At 38.3% G+C, this 15,567-nt stretch overlaps 1 protein-coding gene across 4 annotated transcripts in view; it reads left to right on the plus strand.

The window, feature by feature from the left end:
* Positions 1-15,567, plus strand: part of Rnf38 (ring finger protein 38) — a 142,397-nt gene that overhangs the window by 44,052 nt on the left and 82,778 nt on the right. For all 4 annotated transcript variants that reach the window (XM_087184250.1, XM_087184251.1, XM_087184252.1 and 1 more), the window contains exon 2: positions 11,191-11,261. In XM_087184250.1, the coding sequence (XP_087040376.1) occupies positions 11,191-11,261 (71 nt within the window). The remainder of the gene's footprint in view (positions 1-11,190; positions 11,262-15,567) is intronic.

The following is a 15,567-nucleotide window of genomic DNA, read 5'->3' on the forward strand; positions in this document are numbered from 1 at the left end:
AGTTCAAGGCCAGCCTAAATTACATAGGGAGACCCTGTCTCAAAAATCCAAAGAAACAAAGAAAATTAAAGCCTGTGGTATATTGAAACAACATAGCATTTCATGATTTCAGGGGTGTCTAGTGTCCTTCCTAGGTACCTCTCAGTACAACCCCACCACCATGGTGTTCCTGGGGCCTATTCCTCCTGCTGGCTACTTAGTTTCCCCTCAGTTTGTTGGCTCCTTGCCTTTCCCTCTGGAGCATTTTCTCTCATGCAAGCTCCTCTTCTTACAGTGCCTTACAAGAGCAGGCCTGGGCTGGACTAGGCTGCAAGGACACAGGCCAGAATCTCTGATGGTTGACAAGGCACCTTCAGACAGTGAGCTATAAACTAGGGCACCTTGATTCTCCTCCCTGTGTTATCTCACCCCCCAGCTAATGTGGGCTTATTCTCATGAAGATTGCAGGGTTCATTTTCCGCTTCCAGGGTTTCTAGAGTACTCCCTATAGGTCTCCCACTCCTGCTGCTTGCCGGGCAACAGAGGCTGCTACAGAGCTGTGTGGGCTTCCATAGCAGAATAGATCAGGTAGAATTTTAGCAGTATTTTTTTTTTTTTTTTGGTACCAGGGATTGAACTCGGGTCCTTGTGTCTGCGCAGCAGGCAGCGAAACCGCTGAGCGAAATCCCTGGCCCAAACATGTCAGAGATAGCAGTATTTTTTTTTTTTTTAGATCATGTAGAATTTTAAAGGTGGGTTGAAGTCTATGCCAAAATTCAAGACAGATAAAGGTAGGTTCAGAGGACAAGAAATTTATGGCAGGGCTCAGCAAAGGTTTTGATAAGATGTTGATAGTAATGAGACTACTACTAAAGATTGGCCAGAGCACATTGTATAGAACTTTGAATGCCCAACAGAAAATTTGACTTTTTCAAATTCTAGTACTAGGGCATTATTGGTGGTTCTTAGGGGGAATGACAAGGTTAAATAATTATTCAGAAACTTATGAATTGATGTTTTAATATAGTATATATAAAGAATACATGTTATGATTGATGTCTAAGAACAGGATAATAATATTCAGTGGTAATAGCTTTTTTTTGGTTCTGGGGATTGAACTTAGGACTTTGCGCTTACAAGGCAGGCGTGATGCCACTGAGCTGAATAGACAGGGCCTTACTATATAGTTTAGGCTGGCCTCGAACTCACTTTGTAGCCCAGGCTGGCCTCAAACTCATGATGATCCTCCTGACTCAGCCTCATGAGTGCTGAGACTGTAGGCGTGTGCCACCAAGCCCAGCCATCAGTGGTAATAGCTAATAGCCCTGCAATCTAATTTTCCCTGTGAATCAGTTTGGAAGTACAGATGGTTTAATATACTAGGAAATAATCTTTCTTAGAGGTAGTCATTCCTTAAATTCTGTTATTTCTTTGAACAGAAGCTCACTTTCCAGGATAATTTAGATGGTCTTAAAGTCATTATTATACATTAGTATTAACTTCCCAAAGCAAACCTTTTAGGAAGCAGTGTACAAGTGTTTTTTGTTGTTTTTATTTTTGTTTTTTTGAGACAGGGTCTCCATGTTCAGTTTAGGCTGGCCTTGAACTCACTGTGTAGGCCAGACTGGCCTCAACTAGTAGCAATCCTCATGCCTCAGCTTCCTGAATGCTGGGATTACAGGCATGTGCTACCACACCCAGTGTGACAGTTTTGACAGATAATATATCATTTTTTTTTTCTTTTTTGGTACCAGGGATCAAACTCGGGACCTTGTGTGTACGAGGCAGGTGCTGGAACCACGGAGCTAAATCCCAGGCCTTGACAGATAATATAATCAATATTAAAATAGGTTTAGTAGGGTAATTTAAAGCCTGGAGCAGGTAAAAATCCTGCAAAATAAAATTAGATAAATTTAATTATTTACTGGTCAAGTGACGTTTATGAAGAGCTTGGCAATGTTACACACATATAGTTGAGGTTATAATAGATATCTACCGGACTGGGAAAAGACCATTTTTTACCTCAGCAGTGCATGACAGAATAAAGAAGGGTGCCCCCTTTCCATTGAGCTTTTTCTTATCTTTTCTTCTGCTACCATTCCTCTACTAGCAGTTTATTCCCTGCCCCCTATATTTAGCATGAAGCCATGCCCAGCTTGGCTTTAGGTATGTTAGATTGGCTGGAAGTTGGAATCCAAAATATGTCTGCTTGTTTATGTTTTTTGGTTTTTTTGGTACTGGGGATCGAACTCTGGTTCTTGCGCTTGGCGGTGGAACCACTGAGCTAAATCCCTGGCCCCTGCTTTTGAGATTTTTAAGGCAGTCACATCATGAGTTACTTCAGAGGGAAAAATAGTTGGATAAAAAGGATAAGCCAGTATCTGAGGTATATGCACTAATAAAGACCAAATGGTTAAGATAGGTAAAATTTAATATCTGAGGTAATGTAAATGCCTTGTATGAATAATTTTCATTTTAATTATACAAGTAATACTTTTTTTATTAGTTTTTAATTATACAAGTAGAGCTTGTAATTATAGGAGAGGCAAATAATACAAAATATATAAACATGTTTCCAGTCCTACTATTGTTTTCAAGGATAATTTCTGTTAATAATTTGTATATATTGTGCTGGGGATATAGCTCCATGGTAGAGCACTTGCCTAGCATGAGCAAGGCTGTGAGCTCCATCCCCAGAGCTGCAAAAACAAAACCAAACAAAAAATAGTTTGTATGTTTTCAATCTCTATGTTTAGATGAATAGAATGTGTAGTATATTTAATTATTATTTTATAGTTTGCTTTTTTTACTTAACACTATTATTTTGGTAGCATTTCCATGCCAGTAGTTTTCAGGAAGGTTGTATAATAAGTAGTCCATAAGAAGGAAAGGCAATTTTAATGAACCACTATTCTATTGATAAATACCACTAAGATTTTTTTCTCAGTTATAAACTATGCCAAGTTTTGGAGACCAGAGAAAGGATATTGGTACTGTTAGCTTTTTGATAATAACTACTTAACCATTTTTTGGTAAGTAAGGAAAAAAAAATTGAGTCCCTTGTTCAAGGTCTTATAGCTTGTGAATGGAAGGAAGACTAAAGATTAAAATTTAAGCTTCTCATGGCAAAATCTTTTTTGCCACTACTCATCTTTAGGTCTAAAGATTCTATCAGCAAGTACCATTTTTTATTAGCAAGTAAAAATAATTTTGGGGGGCAGTGATGATGTTAGAAGTAGTTTGAATATAATCTGTATGTTCTGTTTTCTTTAAAAAATCACTTTTTGCTGGATGTGATAGTGCACTCCTTAATTCCATTATTCGGGAGTCTGAAGGAGAGGATTTCAAGTTCCAAGTCAACTTGGGCAATTTAGTGAGAAAACCTGTTTTAAAAAGGGATGGGGATATAGTTCAGTGCCGGATTCAATCCCCAGTACTACCAAAATAAATAAATAAATGAATTTAAAAGTTACTTCTTATTTTTTTTAGTTTTATAATCTCCTCCACCCCCAATTGGTTTTCATGCATAGCTTGATTCTGCACAGATTTGAAATATGGTGATATGAAGTGATCCTGTGTGGCTTATTTTACCTTCAATTTCTTCTAGTTTGTGCAGGTAGAGAGTATTTAATATAAATGTGTAGTGGTATTCAAGGCTGAGAGAACTAATAGTTTTTAAGGTCTAATATCTTTTTTTTTTTTTTTTTACCCTGTGTATTGCCTTGCCCTCCTCCAAACCAGTGGCTCTCTAAAGTAGTGAGAACAAGGGAGAAGGCATCTCTTCCCAAGCAGAGAGAGATGCTGGGCTTCTTACCTATACAGTTCAGGCTGGCCTCAAACTCATTGTGTAGCCCAGGCTGGTCCCAAACTTGCTGTGATCTTTCTGTTTCAGCTTCCCAAGTGCTGGGATTATTAGCATGAGCCACAATGAATGCCTGGCTAATTCTTGATGTATTTCTTGTGCAGTTTGGGTTCTGTTCAGAAAATCTTTGCTTTTGCCTATGTCTTCAAGAGTTTTACCTATTTTATCTTCCAGCAGACTGTCTCTGTCTCTCTTTTTTTTTTTTTTTTGGTACCGGGGATTGAACTCGGGTCCTTGCGCTTGCGCAGCAGGCGACGAATCCTCTGAGCTAAATCCCCGGCCCAATTGTCTCTTTTAATATTTAGATCTTTGATTTATTTTGATCTAGTTTAGTACATGGTGAGAGATAGGGGTCTAGAGTCAGTCCTTCTGCATGTGTGTAGCCATCTTCCCTGCAGTGTATGTTTGTGATTGTCAAAGATCAGATGGCTGAATACTTGTCTATTTTTGTGCCAGTGCTAGGCTCTTTTTATCTCTATAGGTTTGTAATATAATTTAAAGTCTGGGGTTGTGATGCCTCTTGCTTTGCTCTTGTTGCCCAGGGTTTCTTTTGCTATTCTGTATCTCTTCTGGTTCCATGTAAATTTTAGGATTGTTTTCTCTAGTTCTGTGAGGAAGGATGTTGGTATTTTGATTGGGATTGTGTTACATCTATCAGTTTGGGAAATGTGGCCATTTTGACAGTATTGGTTCTTAACTATCCAGGAACAGGAGATGTCTTTCCATTTTCTGATGTTCCTTTCAATCTCCTTTTTCAGAGTACTATAGTTTTTGTTATAGTGGTCTCTCACTTCCTTTATTAGGTTAATTCCTAAGTCTTTAAATTTTCTTGAAGCTACTGTGAATGGTATTGTTTTTCTAATTTCTTTCTTAGTGGGTTCATTGTTGGCATACAGGAACAGTTGATTTTTGTGTGATGATTTTGTATCCTCCTACATTGCTGAATTTGGTTATTCTAGGAATCTTTTGGTGGAATTTTTTGGTTCTTGTGTAAAAAGGATCGTGTCATTTGCAAGTAATAATTTGACCTCTTCCTTTCCTGTACCTATCTCTTTTCTTTCTTTTTTTGCCTTCTGGCTAAACTGTTGAGTACTATATTGAACAGGAAAGGTGATGGTGGACATCCTTGTCTTGTTCCTGATTTTAGAGGGAAAATCTTTTAGGTTTTTCTCTATTTAATATGATGTTGGCTCATTGGTTTGTCATAAATGGATTTTATCAGATTGAGATATGGTCCTTCTGAACCTATTTTCTTCAGGGTTTTTTTTTTTATCACGAATGGGTGTTGAATTTTGTCAGAGGCTTTTTCTTCATCTGTTAAGATGATCATATGATTTTTGTCCTTGCCTCTGTTTATGTGGTGTGTTACATTTATTGTTTTGTGTATGTTGAACCATCCTTGAAGTCCCTAAGATGAAGCCTACTTGGTCATGATATATGTTGTTTTTGATGATTTGTTGCATTGTGTTTGCCAGTGTCCTTTTGAGACTATTTATGTCTAGGTTCAATCAAGAGATTGCCATTAGTTTTCTTTTTCAGTTGAGTCCTTGTGTGGTTTTAGAATCAGAGTAACACTAGTTTCTAGGAATGAGTTTTTAAGTACTCCTTACATTTCAATTTCATTAGAATTTGAGGAGTAGTAGTATTAGATCTTCCTTGAAGTCCTTGTAGAATTCAGTGGTGAATCCATGGGGTCCTTGGCTTTTCTCAGTTGGTAGATTTTTTATAACTTTTTTTTTTTTTTTGGTACTGAGGATCCAACTTGGGACCTTGAGCTTGTGAGTCAGGCGGCAGAACCACTGAGCTAAATCGCCATCCCTAGGTTTTTTATTAGTGCTTCAATTTCATTGCCTATTATTGGATTATTCAGGGTTTTTATGTATTCTTGGTTCAGTTTTGGTAATTCATATGTATCTAGGAATCTGTTCATTTTTCTGGATTCTCCATTTTATTGGAGTACAGGGTGGGTTTTTTTGTTTGTTTTTTTGTTTTTTTGGTACTGGGGATCAAACTCTGGACCTTGCACTTTCGAGGCAGGTGGTGGCACCACTGAGCTAAATCCCTGGGCCCTAGGTTTTTTAAGTAGTTACTAATGCTCTTCTGGATTTCATCGGTGTCTGTTGTGATTTTGCTTTTTTCATTTCTAATTGCATTGATTTGGGTCTTTTGTTTTCTTTTTTTGATAAAATTGGCTAAGGATTTGTCTCTTTTGATTATTCTTTTGAAGAACCACCCTCATGATTCATTGATTCTTTGCATTTTTGGGGTCTCAATTTCATTAATTTCTGCTCTAGTCTTTATAATTTTCCTTCCTTGTACTAATACGCACTTTGCATTTAGATTGTTTTTATTTTTCTAGGATCTTGAGGTGCATCATTAGGTTATCTATTTGGGCTTGCTGTGTTTTTCTGATGTGGGCGTTCATAGTTACAAACCTTCTTAGGACTCCTTTCATAGGTTTTTGTGATAATGGCATTATAGTTTGATTCTAGAACAAATTTCTTTTGTGACCCATTGATTATTGATGAGTGTATTGTTTAATTTCTGTATGTTTGTATAATTTTAGTGGTTTCTTTGTCATTGATTTCTAGTGTCATTGCACTGTGATCTGGTAATATGCGTGGGAGAATTTTGATGGTTTTGTGTTTATTTAAGCATGCTTCATGAGCTAGTACTTTGTCTATTTTGAAGAAAGTTCCACGTGGTGCTGAGAAGAATATGTATTCTGGTTATTGTTGGGTGGAACAGTCTGTAAGTTAACAGATCTGTTAAGTTCATTTGCTTTGAGGTATGTTTCAACTCTTATTTCTTTGTTGATTTTTTTGTCTAATTGATCTATTTGTGATAGTGGGGCATTGAAGTCCCCCAGGATAATTGTGTTACTGTTTATCTGACCTTTTATGTCCAGTAGTGTGTGTTATCAAGTTGTATGTGCCAGTGTTATCTGGATGTATATTTACAATTGTTATCTCTTCCTGTTGAATTGTTCCCTTCACCAATATGTAGTCAGGGGTGGTTAAGTGAGAGATCTAGGCTTTCTGTGTTTCTTCTTGGCTGAACAAGGCCTCAGAAACTGCATCCTTACTCAGGCAGGAAGAAGCTGCTTTTGGAGAGCTCCTGATCTGCACTGCACTTGGCATCTTGATGCTACCCCCAACAGATTGTCTTGTGCTTTGAAAAGTTACTGGAGTTTGGGTCTCCTCTCTCTGCAGCCTTGTTTGCTACAGCCTGCACCTGTCTACAAGGCAAAGTCACAGTGTGCTGAACTGAGGCAGGATGGCTTCTTTAGGATGCTTTGAGCCTTTTCACCCTTTTCTAATCCCTGGGGGCCCTGGATCTGTGCTGCTGAGACACATCTTCCAGGAAAGATGTGAAGCAGAAGGAAAAAAAAAAGAAAAAAAAAAAAGAACTCCTTCACAAGAGGGAGGGAAGAGGAAGACCCTAGCACCCCCTAAATTCTAATGTATAAATCACATCTCTCACCAGCTCTCTGTAGCTCCTGAGTCTTAAAGAGGATTTACCCAAGCCCTGGAGAAGAGAGGATATGGGGAGCCTTTGAAAATTTTTCTCAAAAGTGTCAGGGGCCAGCAAATGACCTGAGATCTAGTAGTGCACCTCCCTGGTCCTCCCTACCCTGAAGCACTGGGAAGATCCAAGCATCCTGAACTGGTGGCAAGGTGCCTTTGGACCACTTCCATTTGGGGAAATGGGAGCTGCTGGCCAAGTTGGCTGTGCTCTGGGGAAATGCTGAGAAGGTGCAGTGAGAGGTATGTAAGAGGCCAGCAGCCTTAAATGTACTCCCCCCCGCCGCCCCCGATTCTAGTGAAGCCCCAAAACTTGCAGTCTAAGGAGCAGGAAATGGCTTTCCCCAGGCACACAGTGAAGTGGACCAGTGCTAGGCTTGGTATCAGGCGGGGGTTTTCCTTACTCAAATGGGCACAAAGTCAGGCTGTGTGACCCATTTTCTAGTCAGTAGTGAGGTCTTTGAGGAGGTGGGCTCTTGCCAGGCCCGGAGAGATTTAAAAAGTTTGGGCAGCAGAGGAATTTCCAAAGGGGACGAGCTTTGTGGTCCAGGAGAACCAAGTGCCTGCAGCTACCCAGCTAAGGGCGGTGCCTTTCTCTCTCCTTGACTACTTAAGAGGCAACTCAGAGGCTCCCAAACCTCAATTTTTGGACCCTACCCAACCTTTTCTCTTGCTTAGATAATTACTTAAGAAGGTGAAGCCCAGAGTCAACCTTGGTCAGATTTGCCCCTGTGGTAAACTCAGTACTCTTCTGGTCCTTTCTCCCCTGTTAAAAAAGAGTTTTCTGCCCAGAGTCTGATTGTATTGCTTTCCTACCTAGGATGTCTAAATAATGAATTTTCAACCTTCATCTCTCCAGCTGTCTAGAGGCCAAGGTTTTGATGATGGCATGGCACTGGAACTTGAACCCTAGACCATGCTAGGCGAGCATTCTACCACTGAGCTATACCTCCAGCTCTGTGTACTGTGTTTTTTAATGCATTATTTTGTTTTGATTAGTCATTTTACAGTCCCAGAATATTTTAATGTTTGGGATCTTTATTTATCTCAAATTATGAATTTAGGATATGTTAACTAGAATCAGTACCAGAAAGAATTCTATGGGGTGTGTGTGTGTGTGTGTGTGTGTATGTGTGTATTTTTTTTTTTTTTGTTCTGGGGATCGAACTTGGGTCCTTGAGCTTGTGAGGCAGGCGGCAGAACCACTGAGCTAAATCCCTGGCTCTGGTTTATATTATTCTTATCCATAATTGTACAGTTTTGGCAACTGTACTTCATTTTACTTAGAATTGACACTCAGTAGCAAAAACTTGTTAAACTTATTGACAAGTTTATTTTTGAAAAAGATAGAAATGAAAAATAAATATTGTGATCAAACCTCTAAAGATCATTTTTACTCTAATGCTTGATCTTTGTACTTTTTTTTTTTTGGTACCAGGGATCGAACTCCGGTCCTTGGGTTTGCGCAGCAGGCGGCGAAACCACTGAGCTAAATCCCCGGCCCTCTTTTTTTAAACAGTTCTGGAGATCCAACCCAGGGTTTATGCAAGCTAGGCAAGTGTGTTGCCACTAAGATATACCTCCAAATCTTTAATTTTTCTTTTATTGGTTCAGTTTGGCTTTCCATGGTAAGATGACCCGACTGTGTTAATACGATTCACTATGCTACGTACATTCTGTGTGCTGCAATTTTATTTTATATTCCTGTGTTTATCAGTAAGATTATTCGTTTTCTTTCTTTTTTTTTTTTTTGGTACCGGGGATCGATGCTTTCTTTTTTTAATGCTGTCTTTCATTTATAATCAGTGTCATATAAAATAAGTTGAGAGGCTCTATTAGGTAGATTAGTAAATTATTGTCTCAGGGATTATTGGATCTGTACATTTTAAGAAGTTAACTGGTAAATTGATCTGTTAAGGTATTTTGTTATCCTTTTTAGTTATTAAATAATTTTCTCTGCCATACTAATTTGAATTTCTCTTTCTGTCTCTGGTATTTTGAATTTGTAGAACTGTATTTTTCTATTATTTTATGAACACACAAGTAGAATAAAGGATAAAAACCTATATTTAAACAAGTCTAAAAGTTATTTGAGTACCTCTAAAATAAAATTTTTCATATTAAGGGTTGTGTCAAATTTAGTCAGCAACATTCTTTTTTTTTGGTACCAGGGATCAAACTCCATTCCTTGTGCTTGCCAGACAGGTGGTGGAACCACTCAGCTAAATCCCTGGCCCAGTCGGCAGCATTCTTAAGGGCATATGGGAAAATTGGATATCTGAATTGATGACATTGTAGATTTTGTAAAATATGGTATCTGTCAAGTATAATGCTCACAGGGGTGCTGGTGAGTTATCTTCTTAGGTTCAACTAAATGTTAATGCAATTAGACTGATAAAACCACCATGGGTCTCTCTGGCACCACTTTATTCAGAAGTATAATAGGACAGAAACCACAACTCAGTAAGACACTGAGTCTGTGTACTGCTGCATATGGTGGCTCAGATTCGTAGAGACGTCATCCATGTTGGTTGAGTGCAGAGCCTCCTAATTCCCACAGGAGAAGGCATCTCTTGCAAGAACTCCATAAGCATGGTTTTCAGGATCTTTTGCCAGGAAGAGGATTAGGATTAGTAGGACAAGTATTATTACAAGCCACCAATCTCAGGGAAGCTCAGAAACATGTCTTTCTTACCTAGGTATTTATTGTGCTTCTTCTCCAGACAGCAATTTCACATCTAGAAATTACCAGTTCATTACTTTCTGTGGTAAGCATTGTTTTCACCTAATGTAGTTGCCAAGTTTTCTTAATCAGCTTAACAAAGTTAAAATCTTATACATAAGGAAGAGCAGTTTTGTTAGCCTTTGGTTCAGCTCTGAAGTCATGTGTGCTGACTTTTCATTTTTGACTTTGGATTTAGTATCTTCTTTCAAAAGATTTTTCTTACTCTGAGAATATTTTGAAAACCTATTTTTTTATAATAATTCTTTTTAATTGCATAGATCTTTGAGCTATCATTTTGTGTATGGTGTGAGGTAGGAATCAAAGTTTTTAAATGCATAATTGTTCCATTCATTTTGAATATTGGTTTGTTTTCCTATTACAATGTGACTGTTGTCATATAACATTTGTTATTAGGGGATAGTTATTTAAATTAACAAATGTTAGCCAGGTGTGGTGGTGCACACCTTTGTGAGTCAGGATGATCACTGTAAATTCGAGGTCAGCTGGGGCTGCATAGTGAGTTCCAGACCAGCCTGAACTACTACATAGTGAGACCCTGTCTCAAAAAACTGAAACCCAAAACAAAACGAAAAACTCCAAAAACAACAATGAGAACAAATGTTGTATATATTAAATGTATCTATTTAAAGTAATAGAAGCATTGAAATTTTGGTTATAGATTAGATTGTTTTCATATGGTAAGAATTTATAGGACAGATTTTTGTCTTCAAAGTATGTATAGTCTGAAAAGGAGTATAATTATTTTCTTCATTACTAGGAGTTTGCCTTCAGGCTGCATATTTACTTAAGTGCCTTACTTTGAAAGTAGACTACTTGGTAGGTAGAAAGTGGTGAATTAGGAGTTTGAATAACAAGGTTTTAGTTGAGACCCACTACTTCACTTATTGCTACTTTGTGTGAATCAGCCTGTCTGTTTTTTCTCCTGTTAAAATGCATGAATAATAATTCCTGTCCTGCCTTACTTACAAAGATTGTTGAGGATTAGATGGGGTAATGGGTGGAAAAGTACTTTTAGTTGATAAAGAAGTTTAAATATATGAAATTATCGCATTTTAACTTTTCCTCCCTTTTTCTTGTAGGTAGTGTTGGTGCTTCTTTTCAGTGCCAGTCCATCCATCACGACCACATTTGTCATGATGACAGTGACAAGGTGAGGTCCCTGTTGATGTGTCTACCATGGGGAAAATGCATGTCACCATTATAATGCTGGATTCACTTGCATCACTTTGAATCTGGAACCAGGGCAGTGAGTGACTTGGTGGGCACAGTGTTGAAGAGTAGAGGGCCTTGCTAGTTTATGTGTCAGATTATTAGACTGCTCTAGGAAACCGGAGGATAATTCCTCAGCAGGAGGTGGGGCTGGACTCATAATTAGCCCTCCATTTTCTTATTTTAGTCTTTGTGCTTCCTTTTCTCCTGCATAGCCTGGATGGATTATCTCAATACATAAACATGTGCTCTCCAAGCTGGTAGCTGTCTCAGCAACTCCCATTTGTTTCTGATTGGAAGTATCTTGGATACTCCAATTTGGCTCACTTTTGCATTTGATTAATCATATTAAATTGTTTTCTTCTTATACTTTTAAAATTTTGTTTTAGCTTTGTTTCCAAAGCCTATGTTAACTCTTGGGGATCAGGAATGGAACCTGCCAGCTTGATGAAAGGAAAAAAGGAAGAGAAAAAAAAAAGTCTGCTTTGGGGCCTGAGTTTTCTTCTTATCTTAAATAATGTCTAAATTATTGGTCATTAATTCATTCTGTCTGTCTCTCTCTGCTGCTCTGCTGCCCCACCCACCCAAGCGTGTGTGTGTGTATGTGTGTGTGTGTGTGTGTGTGTTTGTGTTTTCTTTTTATTCTTTGCATCTCTAAAGAAACCTGGTCTTGGAAATTTTCCAGTACTCATCAGCAACCTTGATGGCCCAGCCTTTGCAGTAGATACTTTTATGGGCCGGATGTTTGGAACATCTGGCTGCTGATCTGGATGCGCTTAATTAAATTTAGTCTTTTTCAGCATCAGTTTCCAAAGGCTTTCCTTCCATTTCCTGTGTCTTCTATGCAGGAATGTAACACTCCCTTGGTAGTTTCCAGTGCAGACTAATCCAAACAGTTTTTTTCTCTTGTTGTTTTGCTCATGATCCTCCTCCACCATCCTGCTGGAAGCTTGATCAAGAAGTTGGTTGATCATTGGGGTTTTCCAAATGGCTTTCTTTGTTCTGTTTGTTGAGTTCACTGTCTTTGTGCTCTTTGCTCAGACTGATTTCACTCTGTTTATAGCAAAAGTGATATGCTCATAGCATTCCAAAATCTCTTTTATTACTATTATAGTAATCCAAAGCTACCCTCTTTCAGAGGCAAACCACTTAAAGATACTTCCAGAATATTTATATATAGTTGGCTACATAAAATTTAGTATACCACAGAATTTAAAAATGAGCATTTGAAAATACAAGGCTTTTTTTTTGGTACCAAGGATAGAACTTGGGACCTTGTGCTTGCGAGGCAGATGGCGGAACCACTGAGCTAAATCCCCAGCCCTGAAAATAAGAGTGTTATAGAAGAAAAAAGCAAAAACCACTTTATGTCAGTAATATTACAAGTGATTGATTGTGTTTCGTGATTGTAAAGATGTTTTTGGATTAAATTTTCTTTTATTATTCTTCTAACCTCTCATTTATCCTTAAGAAGCAAAATTGAGGTCTCTGCTGGCTCCAGATCTTAGTCTGGGGATAAAATTTCTGCCATTCTGTCAGGTTCTTCCCACCTCTTTCAAAAATTGTTCTCCTCCCAAACTCTCAAGTTTTTGAATGACTGATTTTGTGCTTTTGGGAGATGAGAATTTTTTTCCCCCAGAAATACATGAGGGAAAATGGAAGAGAAGTTTAAGAGATATTGTTACTTGAAAAGCAGATGCAGGGCTGGGGATTAGCTCAGTGGTTCCGCCACCTGCCTCACAAGCGCAAGGACACGAGTTCGATCCCCAGTACCAAAAAAAAAGCAGACTATTTAACCACCAGACTGTTCTCCCTTTTCTCCTTCCTGCCATGTATATACTGTGATCATTTCCCAGAGAATAGATAAGGGTCTCATGGATGTGTGTTTATAATTATCCATCTGACTCAGTCTTCAAATGATTTTTTTTTTTTTTTTTGCTACTAGGGATCGAACTCAGGACCTCGCCCTTGCCAGGCAGGTGCTGTGCCAATGAGCCCCGGCCCCAAACGATAAATATATATTTTTTTGGTGCCAGGGATTGAACTCAGGACCTTGCACTTTCGAGGCAGGTGGCGGAACCGCTGACCTAAATCCCTGGCCCCCAAATGATATTTTTAATTGATAGTTATGCCTGCCTTTTAGGGAATACATTAGGATATGAAAATAGATAAAACTTCTTGTTTTTTCTTGAGTTTACAGTTTAACTGGTAGAGACAGACAATAAAAATAAACTCAAGTCAGTTGTGTAGTATATCACAGTAAATGAATTGGACGAAAGATGAAGTAGAGCATGACGTGTGAGATGATAACCACCAAGAGTTGGATGGTGCAGACTGCAGTATTTATTTATTTAGGCAGAGTCTCAAACTCATGATTCTCCTGCCTGAATTTCCTAAATAGCTGGTAGTACAGACACATGTTACTAGGCCTAGCTCAGGTGGCAGCTTTTAAATAGGATTGTCGGGCATCATTCTCTGGGGAAAAGTGGTGGACAGCATCTTTAACATGAACTCTTTGTTTGCAGTGGCTCCTGACTTTTCTTTCTAAAACAAAAGGATATTGATTTTCCAAAAATAAAAAAGTGAAACTGCTGTCCATATCTTCATTCATATTTCCAGCTCTCCACATTATAGAGCACATTAGTGCACCCCCCCCCTTTCTTTTGAATATACTTAGAAGCTACAGCCATAGTGGGAGAAATGATTTGTTCAGGGGTCACATTTACAAATCATGTAAAATATTTGCTTAGTTGTGACATTATCAAAGCACAAGTTGATGGTTTGGTTGTTATTCTCACTTACCTTTTGGGCCTGGTCCTTTTCTCAGATGGGGAACAAAAGGTGATTTTTCTTCAGCTTCTTCACGTTTTTTTTGATAGCGGGGATCGAACTCAGGACCTTGTGCTTGCAAGGCAGGCAGCGGAACCACTGAGCTAAATCCCCATCATTCTTCACTTAATTCATTTGTGTGTGACTTTCATGGATGCCAGAGTCAGACAAGGAAGTAAAGGGCAAATCCATTAGTTGGATTTCATCTCCACAGCCTTGGGATTGGTGACAGATCCCAAATTCCTTGACTTGTCCTGTTCTCTAACTGTTTCTCTACTGATGTGTGTTGGTTTATAGTGGATAGCATTAGAAGGAGTGACTCCAACTCTGAGGTTAACTATTAAGTCCTATGAGTTGTAGACTTTCATATTATTAGTTTTTGTTGGGTACATTTCATACAAGCCCTCTAGGTGCATTTTTGTTTTCATTCACAGAGCCATACTCCACAATTTCCAGGTTGTAAATACTTTTTATTATATATTTGAGTACTTCCTGTATACCAGGCATTTATTCTAATGTATTGGGAACAGTGCATTGAACAAAACAAAAATCTTTGCTATCATGGAGCATGCTTTCTGCAATGGGAGAGGTGAGAATATGTAAATAATTTAAAGATATTGTTAATTCATTACTGGTGTTATAAAGATTATAATGCAGGGAAAGGGAATAGAAGTATTAGCAAAAGATTGCCTTTTAAAACAGTATAGTCACGCACCCTTTCAAGTAGAGAATAGAAATCTTGAGACACATTAAATAATTTGCCGAAGATTACACAATTAGTAAGTAGTATAGCTGGGATTAAAACCGAGGTGGCCTAGTTTGAGTCTGCACTCTGCCATTTTTCAGAGAACCATTCCTATTTTAGCTTTACCTGGTCATCTTTGACATGTTCAAGGAAATATGTTTGCCAGGTGGTCAGAGGGCTTGCAGAGTGAAATGGAGTTGGTTGATGGGCACACTTTTTCGTCTTTTCAGACCCAACTCTTTTGCTTGGATTCAGATTCATGACTTGTTGTAAGGCTCCTCTTCCATGACATTCCTAGCCTGCTTCATGCTCAGAATCCTGTACTTCTTTGTAAGAAACCTCACTGAATGTTGTTATACTGCATTGTTCAAATGTGATGGTCATATAGAAGTACTTAAAAAATGTAAAGTATAACACAAAAAATGTGATTGTGATAGCATCTATTTCTTCTAGATACTGAAATTAACCTAACCAATAAATAGTCACATTTTACAATGGGAACAAGCTTAATATGGGGATAGGTCTGACCTAAGGATGAGATTAAATATTGAATAATTTGAAAAAAGGAGATTATTCACTCAGGTGAGGCAAATTAATTTGTAGCCTCAGTTATATACTTTGTTAGAGTGCCCTGATACTGTATCCCTAGGACAGTTGGCCGTTTGAGTCGGAA

This window comes from Heterocephalus glaber, unplaced genomic scaffold (assembly GCF_053883595.1).
Source record: "Heterocephalus glaber isolate CG9 unplaced genomic scaffold, H.glaber_assembly_v1.0 deba00001481, whole genome shotgun sequence".
Classification (NCBI taxonomy): domain Eukaryota; kingdom Metazoa; phylum Chordata; class Mammalia; order Rodentia; family Bathyergidae; genus Heterocephalus; species Heterocephalus glaber.